A 12769-nucleotide genomic window follows, 5' to 3' on the forward strand; every position below is an offset into this window, starting at 1 on the left:
TATATATATATATATATATATATATATATATATATATATATATATATATATATATATATATATATATTTTATTTTATTTTTTTTTCCTAACACTCTTCGATAATAGTTTTGACATTAACGGGTTTGACAAATTTTTTCCGATAAAGATAACTCTGTCATACAACATGCATTTCTTCAATGGGTCTCGCATAAGCTTGTAAATGAAGTGGTAATCATAGTGACAAAAAATTCAAAGAAAATGAACAATCCAAACTTTATGTGACAAAGCATTGTGGTGAAAATTTGCACAATGGCAAAGGTGAAGATCATGTTCACAGAGATATTGACACTTTGTGCACCCGAATGTACTTCAAGTGAAAAAATCTCACTTGGAACCAACCACCCAAGAAGACCCCAAGACCATGCAAATTCTGCCACATATACACATATGTCACTCACAACCGCGATAACATAACACTTTGGCAACATTCCTAGATTTCCATTGTAAGATCTTAGAACCTCAAGATTTACTAAGTTGTAAAATAGTTCAAGTTATAATGTGAAATAGAGTGCTATCAACTTTGACATAGTTTACTATTTAATTATAAATTTTTGCACAAATTATCATTTTAGTTGATTCTTTTTTCACTGGATAGTAGATTCTAAGAGTTTCGATTCGTGTTCTCATATGTGTATTTTTGATTTCGGGAAGGGGTTCAACTGGACTGTCAAAGTTGTGTTGTTGGGGCCAGCGCCCCTTCTTAGGGGGTGCTCAAGCGCATGAAGATCAGTTCAATTGTGTCCCAACACCCTTTCTAAGGGGCGCCCCAACGCGAGCGGTGTGTCAGTTTTCACGTTTTAGATCTAAAACACGTGGGACTTTCGTGGAAAGTTGAGGAATATGCTCCAAATCCATAAATTCGATCCTTTTGGGTCAGAAAGGAGCATGGGTTGACCCTCCTTTTCAGTTTTGAGTGATTTTTTTTATGGTGGAGGAACCATGGTTGTCCCTTGGGCAGATTGGGTTAAGAGAGGGGATGGGTTCTGCACTTGGGTGTTAGGTGCTGAGTTGCACAGAAGAGAGTGGTCCGTGAGAGAGTGTTCCGTAGGTCCTTGGAACAAGGTGCTGCTTAGAATTGTGGTTAAGAATTCAGGGTGTTACAAGGAGGTCTTCAAGAGATAAGGGGAGCTAACTTAAACTTGATTTTTAGAATTTTTTGGATGTGAGTATATTCCAACTGCTTGATTTTGATGTGAGGAGTTGTATAGAAATTGATTTTGGTTAAATGGATGGTATGATTTCAAGAAAATGATTCAAATGGGTTGTTACCAGGGCTTTGATCTATGAATTTTGGTATGAACTTTATTATGCAAAATTGTTGAATATATGTTGGATTGATGGTAGATTTTCATTCTAGCATGTTGATCTACTTGTGTGTAAATTGGGATGTGTAATGAGATGGAAAACATGAGAGTTTACCTCACTTTTTTATCAAGTGAGAAAATGCTTTGTTTTGGATGATTGATGAAATTTGGATGGATAAGTTGATGATTATTGAAAGAATGATGTGCTTTGAATGATTAATTTGTTGAAATCCAATATAAAGTGGAAAGGTATTATTTTGATGGTGTTTTGAGTTTATTTTGAGGTCAAATTTATGGAGGTTTGAGAATTGACTTAATGAAGTATTGGTTTTAAGTGAGAATTTGTAATGAGTATCAATTAGTTGAATGTTTAGTGACTTGCTTATGATGGAAGTTAACTAATATTTGTTGAAGGACGAATTGATAGTTGTTATAATGTGTTTACAATGTGGATTTAAAGGTATTTTAGAGGTATTGATAGGCAAAAACCTAAAGGATGTAAATCTGATATAAACCAGACCTTTTAAGCTTGATGTTGGGTGATTCAAAACTTGTTTGAACATTAAAAATGGTAGAAAACTAATGTTAGGTTCTTTGGTAGTTGATATGTTGAATTTAGATTGATTTTAGCATATTTTAGGGGTTTTAAGAAGTGATATTTTGATTTAGATGTTCTGGGCTATAAGTGATGATTTACAATATGTTATTAAGCCAATTAGGACTTGCTCAAGTGGTTAGTTTGCAGAAAACAAGAGTATAAGGTGTAAATTTGAGTTTAGTTCTCTTTGAAGTGTTAAAAATGATTTAATACACCTAGTTGAGTTATAAAACAAAGCACATAATCCTACACAACTCTTTTCCAACTTTAAAGGTACTTAATGTACCTTAAATTTTAGTCTAATTAGCACCTAACACATATCTGGTTGAATTAAGCATAAAACACTTGTAAGATAACGTATTGTCAACTTTGACCTTTGTTGACTGTTTGACTCAACTTTTTCCACAAACATTTAAATGAGATGATTCTTGTTTTATTGAAAACTAGACTGAAAAAACTTTCAAATGACTACTAACTCGTAATTTTTAGACTATTGAGCTAAATGCAATTAAATTCTTAAAATCAATGTTTTTAATCATGTTTCTGTATATTTAGTTATGATATTTGCTGATTATTTTACTTATAAATCTCTCTACAAGACTCCAAATGAGATGATTTTTATTTGGTTGAAAATAGACTTAAAAAACTTTAAAATGAACTCATAATTTTTAATCTTGCGAGTAAGTACAGTTAGTTTCATGAAAATTGTCGACGTTTTCAAAATCTGGTTACATTATTAACGTAAACTTTGGAGAAGTGTAGGGAATTTGCAATTGATTCTCGTGAGTGTGAATGGTTAGACTTGGTCTGATTAAAATTAACCAAAGAATGCTCAAATGTGTGTCCAAGAAGATGCCAACCAATCAACTTGTATCAAGGTGTAACATAGCATGGTTCCATTGGTATTAATTAGACCATCAACGTGAAAGGACCAAATGCTGTCCAAATAAATTACTCAAGAAATTTGCTCCATGTGAATCTTGTTTGTAAAAGTTCTCATAAAATACTCATAACAAGATAATAAAACATCAAACTTATTTGACAATTTTAGATACCTAATTTAGAAATTACTTTTTTAAAGATCTTTAATTGTTAAATTTCCGTTTAAAATTGTATTTAAAAGATATTTTTTTATTATATTCATCTCAATACTTTTTATTTTTTAAATTTATTCTAAATTAATTAAATAAGACAACAAATACAATTTTTTTTTCATTCTAATTAATTTAAATTAATAATATAAAAGCAAATTTAAAGGATGTATATTGTTATATGTATTGGATGACAATAAAACTACGAAAAGAGAATTAGAAATAAATGATATATTTTTTTTAGTAAACAATAAAAGGATAGCCAATGAGTTTTTTTTTTTTAAACGACAACAATTTTAAGACAGATTTTAAAAGCACGAAGAGATATATAGTAGGAGGTAAGAGAAATAAATAAATAAATGTAATTTATAATTTATTTATAAAGTTATAATAGTTGTACTTTAACAACCTAGATATATTTTAACTTATAATTGATTTTAAACTGAATTAACTAAACCAAACATGTAAACTTTTTATATAATATGATATTAACTAGGTTTATGTTAGTATTTTAGTTTTTTTTATTTTTTTATTTTTTGTGTTCATCCGTGGCTATTGTGATGATGTGACGATGAAGATGGTAGTGAAGTAGTTGCGCAATTTGAACATCAATACCAACGTTCCTCTTGTAATTTCCGCCTTCAAAAACTATCTATATTCGTATCATATGCAAGCTCTGATTCACCATTCTCATTCTCATTCCCATTCCCTTTTCCTTCGCTACGCTTCTTCAACTTCGCTCTCTGCAATGTCTTCCTCTATCTTTCTTCAATCACCTTCCTTCCTCGCCCCTTCCTCCAATGGAAGAGCTACCCTCCCTCTCCCTCGATCTAGGGTTTCCATGAGCGTCTCCACCGGATCTCAGCCTTCCGTTCACCAAACTCTGTTCGCCGATTACAAACCCTCCACTTCCTTCCTCTTCCCGGGTCAGGTAAACTTTCTCAAAACTGCGTCCTTTTCAATTCCCAATTATGCTCAAAAAACGCATACACCACGGTTTGGATGTAATATTTCTGTCATTTCAGGGTGCTCAAGCTCTTGGAATGGGGAAGGAAGCCCAGAATGTGCCTGCTGCTGCACTTTTGTTCAGCAAGGCAAATGACATATTAGGGTACTCACAAGTTTAATTCATTAATTATACTTATTTTTGTATTTTTTTTTGTGTGTGATTCGTTTGGCGTGCTTTCTGCATTCAGGTTTGATCTTCTTGATATATGCATCAATGGGCCAAAAGAAAAGCTAGATTCGACTGTCATTAGCCAGGTATGGACTTCACTCTCTTTGTTAAACTGTTATGTGTACAGTACAAACTGGCTATCTAGGCTGTTTTTGGATTTCAGAACGGAGGGAAATAGTGTAGAATGATATGAGTTTCCATTCTTTAGATTGCTCTGTATATAATGGAATCGATTTGATTGGAACCTTATGAAATGAAATCTGTTCCATATCATTCCTTCCAATCCCCCAATTTTGGAGACAGGATGGAATGATGATTAATTCACCATACATTGACTTCGTTATTGTACCATTCACTTCACAAACAATTACGTTTTCCTATGTTCTAATATGGAGTATCCAGAAGGTACAGTAATTGCGTTCCATTCCCCTGCCCCCTTCTCATGGTCAATAACGGATATAAAAAATAGTTCAATAATGTTGTAGTGAATTTTTCATTTAACTCAGAATAAGCTTTAATTTATGTTGTGTACTAATTATTTATTGGTCAAGGTACTCTTCCTTCAATTAGGAAAGAATCTTTGGACTGCTATTTGTTGAAAAAAAAAAAAAAGCGTGCATACGTTTTATGTGTGTAAATGGCATATAAAAATAGTGTGCTGCCAATTTTCATCCTGTTTGTGAATTGTTCAATAATTAATCTAATAAGTATAGATATTTTAAAATCTGAAGATAATTCCAACACATTAGAACTTTGGTGAGTAGGCTTATATGCTAAATACTAGGTCTAGGTTTAAATGGTTGGAAGTTGAAGGGTAAATATTTCTGGTGGATCACTTCAGAATCTAAGTTCAAAATTTTCAGTAAATTTGTACCCGTAGCTATATGTTTCAGAGTGGCACTAAGTCATTCTTGAAGTTCTTGATCCTGGGAGTCAAATCCCACCTGAACCACTTTTCCTGTTCTTCTGCATCCAGTTCCCTCGTTACCTTACTTTTAGATCTCCTTCTCTTAATTAAGATTATTTTTTAAGTAAACAGCTGTATTGGCTAAAAATTTCTTTTCTGATTACCGTACCAAGCCAGCATCAATTCATAATTATGTTCTTGATTAAATTTCTATTTTTAATTAAGATAGCCATAAATGCGATGTTTACCATCTCATTCTTTGTTTCAGCCTGCAATTTATGTCACAAGTCTTGCTGCTGTAGAGCTACTTCGTGCGCGTGAAGGAGGTCAGCAGATTATTGACTCTGTGGATGTTACATGTGGTTTAAGCTTGGGAGAATATACTGCTCTGGCATTTGCTGGGTCTTTCAGGTGAGTAACGGAAGTTAATTACTATTTATCAAGAAATCTTCACAAAATAAAAACATTATGACTGGTGATTGTGGCATGTGTGCCTGTTCACTTTTGGGCATGGAATTTATGTACCTTGAAGAAAACTTTACTTTGAGTCTGCCAGTGGATGGTCTGTGTTAGTGACCCAACCATGGGTTTTCTGAATATGAATAATTGACTCAAGGTTTTCTGTTTGCTTCGAATGTCATCAGTATTTTGCAATAAAATTTTTTGCAGCCTATGGAAAAAGTATATGAGGAAATGAATATTTTCAACCCCTGTAGTTTTGAACACGAGTCATGTGACTAAAATGTTCTTTTAGTGGTTTTACTTGAGGTTCAACTTTCTAAAAATTGACATGCTATTGACCCCATTTATTTAATTTAATTTTTAAGCTTTGAAGATGGACTTAAATTGGTCAAACTGAGGGGTGAGGCCATGCAGGTAAGCAATGTCAGGTAGCTGGTCTAGCTTCTTATTTCACATCGACTTGTCTGCATTCTAATGGGAATATATATTGGGAAAAACTTTTGTTCCTTTTCCAGGATGCCGCTGATGCTGCTAAAGGTGCAATGGTTAGTGTGATAGGACTGGACTCCGAGAAGGTCCAACAATTGTGTGATGCAGCCAATCAGGAAGTTTCTGAAGTTGACAAGGTTCAGATTGCCAATTACCTGTGTCCAGTAAGGTTCTTGTGAGTCTACCTATTTACAGCTTGGGAAGAAGTCCTTTTCTAGATTTCTTAACCATTAGTTCTTTTGGTAGGGAAACTATGCTGTCTCTGGAGGATTAAAAGGAATAGAAGCGGTGGAATCCAAGGCAAAGTCTTTCAAGGCTCGAATGATAGTATGTCATTGCTCCTAACCTTTTTCTTTCCAGTGCCATCTTTCCTCAAAGAAATAATGCCTTTGTGTCTCCGTGGCAGGTTCGCCTATCTGTTGCTGGTGCTTTCCACACTAGTTTTATGGAACCAGCTGTGTCAAGATTGGAAGCAGCATTGGCTGCAACAGAAATAAGAACCCCAAGAATACCAGTGATCTCCAATGTGAATGCGCAGCCGCATACAGATCCTGTCACAATAAAGAAGACATTGGCACGTCAGGTACCGGTCATACTTGTTTCTGTCCAAGATGAAACCATGAATGGGAAATAATTGCATCTGTAATGCAATTGGCAGGTTACATCACCAGTTCTGTGGGAAACAACAGTGAAGACCCTTCAAACCAAGGGTCTGAAGAAAAGCTATGAACTGGGACCCGGAAAGGTAGTGTGATACTAGTATGGTAACAACATTGTGGAACTGCTTAGCTTTGGAAGTTCCATAGATCTGAATATTGTTAATTGTTGTTTTACTGAACTCATTTCAGGTTATTAGTGGGATTGTCAAAAGAATGGACAAAGGCGCGGATATTGAAAATATCGGTGCTTAAGAAGGCACTAGGAACTTGCTCCTTCTGCTTCCAATGAACAAAAGTAACATATAACATTTTTTACTAGAGAAAATGTGCGTGGGCTGAATCAAGAGATTGATTACATGGATCATGAAACTCTGTTAGCAAGGAGCAGCTACGGTCACATTTGAAGTTTTGAAGTTAAATTATAATTCACGAATTGACATTATTAAGAACGAGTAAGATAAAGTCATTGTACTCGGCTTTAGAAACATTCATTTCTTGTAATATTATAAAACGTATCTCTTAGTTAATTAAGCTTTGTGCTTCTGCGTGCCAAATGTAGATTTCAGCCTTTATGTTGGCTTAATAGTCAATAGAAGAAACGATCCTTATGTTACATTGTTATTGCAGGTAGATTGTGTAAGGCTTCATACATACACCATAAATTTCAAGATATTTCAAAATTTGAAGAAGTAATTAATTATAACTAGAAAATACTACCCAACATAGAATTTGTTAAGATCAAAATTTTCAAACAGAATCAATTATTTCGAAAGCAATTATGCTAAATCTTCATTCAAAAACACATTTAGGATGTGTGACAAGAACAACGAGTAACAAAAACAAAATTATGACAAATTCTGAACAATGAAATGAAAATGGCGCGAATCTGAGTATCTTATTTCATTCAAGTGTTCGGCGATCGTCTCAATCTGCGAAGCTGATCAATCCAGCGATCATCGGGATCTCGAGCCGCCCAATCCGGAACCACTCCGGCGAAGGACACTCCGCGCATCGCCTCCATCACTCTCGTCGCGTTCTCCTCCGTGAGCGGCGCGTTCCGGCGGTTCTCATCCTCCATCACCGCCCTATCGACCTCCTCTGTGCTGCTCTCCTCTTCGTTCTCTTCGTCGCTGCTGCTCTTCTCTACGACATCGTTCAGATCCAGAGATGAGATCCCATTCTCCGTCACGCCGTGCACGAAGAATCCGTTCGGCAACTGCCTGAATTCCCCGCCGTCGGAGCTCTCGTCGTCGTCCAAGGCAGAGATCGGCTGGTAGTATTCCGGCGCGTCATCGGAATTGACGTCCGAGTCGCTTCCGTCTCCGTTTTCTACGTATTCATGAAAGCGATTGAATTATTTTCCCGAGAAAATATAAAGAAAATAATGAAAGGATTATTTACCTTCGATAAAATCAATGGCACCACCGTTCATTTCTGCAACTTGAAAGTGAAGATGAAGAAAGAAAACCAAGCAGTGAAGAACGTGAAGAAAAAAGTAATTAAATTTCGAAAATAATAAAAATATTTCGAAAAACAGAAAATTTAAAATAGAAAAAAAGTTTTGCACCAGCCGGGAATCGAACCCGGGTCTGTACCGTGGCAGGGTACTATTCTACCACTAGACCACTGGTGCTTATTGATATTATGTTTTCAATAAAATTAAATAATTATACATTTTTTATTGGCAAAATCAAATTGACGATAAACTTCGATTTTCATGGCAGTGTGTGACGGAGAGAGCGTTGAGGTTGAAGCGGGAAACAATGGCAATTCCCATGTTGAGGGCTGCAATGATATCTCATTCTCAATCTCAACAACTCATTCATTCCCTATCTGCTATCAATGAAACTGCTAAGAGGAGGAAAACAGTGGTGTTCTCTTCTTCTTTTTCAGAACTAAACCCTTTAATTCGGTGAGCTACTCTTCATTTTCTGATTCTTGATGCTTTTTTGAACTTTTCTTAACATGTTTGATTTCTGTTTCTGAGATTGTAGGTCAGAAGTATCATTTTGTGTCGGGACTTGCCTCATTCCACATCCAAAAAAGGTTGTAGCAAATAGCAATCCAATTGAACGGAAACCCTTGCACATCAAGCCATTTCCATGCTTTTTTATTTATGAATAATAATAATAAAACATCATTGTAGACGCACACAACACATGTACTCTTGGTTAACCAAGTACTGGTCTTTGTTGCTAAAGGTTAACACAGGTGGGGAAGATGCTTTCTTTGTTAGCAACTATAATGGGGGAGTCATTGCTGTTGCTGATGGGGTCTCTGGGTATGCCACTTTCTTTTCTGGTTCTTGCACAGTGGAAGACTCGAAAACCAAAAAGAAAAAACCCCCCAGAATATAGAAGCTTTAATTATGATACTCATTTGTTTCGTTTAAATGGTGTTGTGTTTCTTCTTTTTGAGATATTCTTTTTTCTGAAATGGCAAAAGCTGTCTTAAATGGTACTTTTCTGTTATGTGTCGCAGTTGGGCTGAAGAGGACGTGGATCCTTCTTTGTTCCCTCGTGAATTGCTTGCTAATGCTTCCAATTTTATTGAAGACGAGGAGGTAGCATAGCATAAACACACTTTCTGTTGAGGAATTTAATGCTTTTCTTATCATTTTCAGTGGCATATCAATAACAATGCTTCTGTGCATGTAATGCTATTTTCTAACAACTCAACACATGTTAAATATTTATGAATTTAGCAGGTGAACTATGATCCTCAAATTCTTATAAGGAAAGCACATGCTGCTACTTCCTCCACAGGCTCAGCTACTGTGTAAGTTTATCCTATTTTATTTGGATTGCCAGTTTGGAGAAAAGTAATAAAATATTGACTTTCACGTTGGATGTTTCTTTCTACCATTAATTTCCTCATCTGTACATTTGTCTAAGAAGCATCGTTGCTATGCTGGAGAAGAATGGGACTCTGAGGATTGCTAATGTTGGGGATTGTGGATTAAAACTCATCCGTAATGGTAATATCACGTGCTCTATTTCATCTAATCATAATATTTTATAAAAGATGCAATGCAATTTGCTAAGTGTATTTTAATTTCTGGACCTATCTTTCTCCAGAACACTTAATTCCTTCTCCAATGATTTTCCTTATGTGCTTTTCTTCAGGCCACGTAGTTTTTTCCACTTCTCCCCAAGAGCACTACTTTGACTGTCCATTCCAACTAAGCTCTGAGAGAGCTGGCCAAACATACCTTGATGCAGCGGTACCATTTAACAATCCTTGCTAGTACTATTGTTTAACCTTCTTTTCCTCTTCCACTCTATCTGTTTTGACTCTTCAAACTGTGCAAGATTGAATTTTTTGTTTCACATGTCAAATGAAGAACTAAATTGGTATTGTTATGGTGTTTTGAGCTCACATGTCAGTCAAACTGTTGGTTTTGGAGGGCAGAGACACCCCTTTATAAGTGTCCATGGGTGTAGTACCTTTATTGAGTCAGAATTTAATACACCGTTTTCCAAAGGGGACAGTCTCATTTTCCATTTGAGATAGATGTGGCTCTTCTGTTATATTTTTCTTTTACTAACCTCTGCAGGAAAACAGGTATGCAATGTAGAGTTGATGGAAGGAGACACGATTGTCATGGGATCCGATGGCCTTTTTGACAATGTTTTTGACCATGAAATTGTTCAAACAATTGTTAAATACAAAGATGTTGCAGAAACTGGTATAAATTCTTGATTAACCTAAGGAATTTTGATGATATTGTGAGTTTCACTGATTTGAAATTTATGTTGTTACTAGCAAAGTCATTAGCTAACTTGGCAAGCAGTCATGCATTGGATTCAAATTTTGATTCCCCCTATTCCTTGGAAGCCAGGTCTAGGGTAAGAAAATATTATAATTGATTTCCTTTGCTTAACAATGCATAGTTTTTTTTATATAGAAAATGATGTGCTCCTTATAACTTTCTATCATTTGATTCATTTTGGAAAATGTCTTCTTGTGAGGGAAACCTGTTTCTCATTCTTGAAAAGAGTTGCAACCACTAACCAGGATAATAGTTGACAATATTTGCAGTAAGTAATTATCTATTTTTCATGTGTTTTTTCTTTACAACTTTCCAGGGTTTTAAGCCCCCCTTATGGAAGAAGATTCTTGGAATGAAGCTTACTGGTATGTCATAAAATCTTCTAAAACACATCTCTGTTTTCCCTTACAGATAGCTCGCTGACCCCATTTTTTTTTTCTACCAGGTGGAAAGCTTGATGATATTACAGTAATAGTTGGTCAGGTTGTGAGTTCATGAGATTTGCTTGTTATGCATATGAAAGAAGAACAGTTTTTTCATTGGATAATTTTTTTTTTTTCATTAACACTTGAAAGAAAGAAAGAAAGAAGAAATTCAGGTAAAATAAGTTTATTAATTTGAATTTTTAAGTGAAAGGCTGTTTGGCACATGAACAGAATATTCTCTGCCAACGAAAAAAGGAAACGTGGGTAAATGTTTTGGATAATATTTGTTTAAAGTGGTTTTTTCTGTTGGTGTTTTGAATTTTATTAAAGGTTTGATTCTTTTCAAATTTTTTTTTCTAAGAAAGTTAACTTTACTGTTTGGTGTTTGGTGATGACAGTGAAGATTATATTTTTTTTTCTGGATTTTCTCTATTCATGCTCACCAGTGATGATACGTTATTTTAACATCTTTAAATTTGAAGGAAATAAAGATACAATTTTATTTTTTTGTTAGAAATTTAAATATAAATTGAAACTCTCATATTAAATAAATTACATTAGTTAGATCAAGAGCAACAATACACGTCTTTGTTTGCCTCAACAACAAATTGTTTTAGTCCAAGAGGCTAAATTACGAACACATCTTTCATTTTTGTGTAATTAATGTAGTTTGGTACAGTATATGTTGTTAGTATATATTGTCTCTTTTTTGTTCATTATTAGGTAATTTTAACTCATCGTATATGAAATTTCATGTGGTAATGTTGTTTATAATTTTTGGAATCAAGAACAATACGATTCTATGCTTATAATAAGTACTAATCGAGATATGAAACCACTACAAAAGAATTTGATACATTACACTTATAACATCTATAAACTTATTTTTAAAGTCTAATTCAACTATCAGAAAAAGCTTATTGAAAAATCTGTTGTTTTTATTATAAGTGTAATTATTATTAATTGGGTTCATTTCTAATTAAGGATCCACTTTGAAATTTATAAATAGAAATAAATAGATAGATGATTGTATCTAATACACATTTAATATCTAACTTGGGTGAATGCTAAAATGTTTTGGAATGTATCGTCGAGGTCAATTCTCACAAGTAATATCACAATTCAAAGTATTCAAACATTGTCATTTGCTTCAGATTCATTATAATCATTCGTCCAAAACTGTTTGGAGAGTATCTGTACAAGACTTTGACATTGGAGCATCTTGTGTGGGTATCCTTCGAACGGTCTTGGATGAATGACTACAATAGATCTGGAACAAAGGACAATCTTTGGATATTTTGGACTTTGACATTGTTTGTGGGAGTTGATCTCAATCCTAGACTTAATAGTTCGGATATTAAATTTGTATTAAATGCAATAACTTATTTTTTTACTTCAAACTTTTATTTAAAAATTTTATAGTTTTATTAATAACAATCTAATTACCATCGAATTAATAATAATTATATGTTTATGATTAGAGTTAATCACCCCGTTTTTCTTCTAACCATTCAATCTAGGTTAAATATATGTTTTAGTCCTCATATTTGTTCCCAATTCTCAATTGGGTCCTCATGTTTTTTTTGTCCCAATTGCGTCCTAATATTTGTTAATTTGAGGCAATAAAGTCCTCACCGTTAAATAGCCACTGACGTCGTTTGCACTGTGCTGATCTGTAATGGACATTTATTTTTTAATTTAAGTAATTCCATTACGTGGAATTTTGATTTAAAAAAAGGGTTTTTGGAAGAGAGAAACGAAAGGGTTTTTGGAAGAGAGAATGACGGAAGAGAAAAGGGAGGGGGTGGAGAAGGAGAGGATGAGTCCATGGGAGCAGCATGCGGC

The 12769-nt window shown here is 34.4% G+C and overlaps 3 protein-coding genes and 1 non-coding gene across 6 annotated transcripts; 2 read left to right on the top strand and 2 right to left on the bottom strand.

The window, feature by feature from the left end:
- Positions 1 to 3574: 3574 nt before the first annotated feature.
- On the top strand, positions 3575 to 7342 carry LOC106752425 (malonyl CoA-acyl carrier protein transacylase). The gene is made up of 10 exons (XM_014634108.2): positions 3575 to 3964; positions 4059 to 4144; positions 4230 to 4296; positions 5386 to 5528; positions 5945 to 5993; positions 6095 to 6232; positions 6315 to 6395; positions 6475 to 6651; positions 6727 to 6813; positions 6917 to 7342. The coding sequence occupies exons 1-10, from the start codon at positions 3701 to 3703 to the stop codon at positions 6977 to 6979; spliced, it is 1155 nt and encodes a 384-aa protein (XP_014489594.1). The 5' UTR covers positions 3575 to 3700; the 3' UTR covers positions 6980 to 7342.
- Positions 7343 to 7456: 114 nt separating this feature from the next.
- LOC106752479 lies at positions 7457 to 8226 on the bottom strand. Its single transcript, XM_014634164.2, has 2 exons — positions 8129 to 8226; positions 7457 to 8056 (listed from the first exon to the last, which is right to left on the bottom strand). Exons 1-2 carry the CDS (start codon positions 8157 to 8159, stop codon positions 7632 to 7634), a joined length of 456 nt encoding a protein of 151 aa, XP_014489650.1. The 5' UTR covers positions 8160 to 8226; the 3' UTR covers positions 7457 to 7631.
- A 63-nt stretch (positions 8227 to 8289) lies between these two features.
- TRNAG-GCC lies at positions 8290 to 8360 on the bottom strand. The gene has a single exon. It is a non-coding gene; the product is annotated as a tRNA-Gly (tRNA).
- A 100-nt stretch (positions 8361 to 8460) lies between these two features.
- On the top strand, positions 8461 to 11154 carry LOC106752466 (probable protein phosphatase 2C 26). 3 transcript variants are annotated; one of them, XR_002666652.1, is made up of 11 exons: positions 8461 to 8639; positions 8722 to 8773; positions 8929 to 9008; positions 9209 to 9290; positions 9432 to 9505; positions 9625 to 9704; positions 9853 to 9950; positions 10292 to 10415; positions 10498 to 10575; positions 10816 to 10864; positions 10945 to 10964. XR_002666652.1 is itself a non-coding variant. In XM_014634150.2 (11 exons), the coding sequence occupies exons 1-11, from the start codon at positions 8491 to 8493 to the stop codon at positions 10995 to 10997; spliced, it is 924 nt and encodes a 307-aa protein (XP_014489636.1). In that variant the 5' UTR covers positions 8461 to 8490; the 3' UTR covers positions 10998 to 11154. The 3 variants fall into 3 exon arrangements, 2 of the variants coding, with proteins under 2 accessions (XP_014489636.1, XP_014489637.1); XM_014634150.2 differs by having other exon boundaries at positions 10493 to 10575; positions 10945 to 11154; XM_014634151.2 differs by having other exon boundaries at positions 9435 to 9505; positions 10493 to 10575; positions 10945 to 11154.
- Positions 11155 to 12769: the final 1615 nt, after the last annotated feature.

This window comes from Vigna radiata, unplaced genomic scaffold (assembly GCF_000741045.1).
Source record: "Vigna radiata var. radiata cultivar VC1973A unplaced genomic scaffold, Vradiata_ver6 scaffold_158, whole genome shotgun sequence".
Taxonomy (NCBI): domain Eukaryota; kingdom Viridiplantae; phylum Streptophyta; class Magnoliopsida; order Fabales; family Fabaceae; genus Vigna; species Vigna radiata.

Coding starts and splice junctions, on each gene's coding strand:
- LOC106752425 (XM_014634108.2), top strand. CDS start 3,701: ATGCAAGCTCTGATTCACCATTCTCATTCTCATTCCCATTCCCTTTTC. Junction 3,965..4,058: donor CCTTCCTCTTCCCGGGTCAG/GTAAACTTTCTC, acceptor CTGTCATTTCAG/GGTGCTCAAGCTCTTGGAAT. Junction 4,297..5,385: donor ATTCGACTGTCATTAGCCAG/GTATGGACTTCA, acceptor TCTTTGTTTCAG/CCTGCAATTTATGTCACAAG.
- LOC106752479 (XM_014634164.2), bottom strand. CDS start 8,159: ATGAACGGTGGTGCCATTGATTTTATCGAAG. Junction 8,057..8,128: donor TGCCATTGATTTTATCGAAG/GTAAATAATCCT, acceptor ATGAATACGTAG/AAAACGGAGACGGAAGCGAC.
- LOC106752466 (XM_014634150.2), top strand. CDS start 8,491: ATGGCAATTCCCATGTTGAGGGCTGCAATGATATCTCATTCTCAATCT. Junction 8,640..8,721: donor GAACTAAACCCTTTAATTCG/GTGAGCTACTCT, acceptor CTGAGATTGTAG/GTCAGAAGTATCATTTTGTG. Junction 9,291..9,431: donor ATTTTATTGAAGACGAGGAG/GTAGCATAGCAT, acceptor TTATGAATTTAG/CAGGTGAACTATGATCCTCA.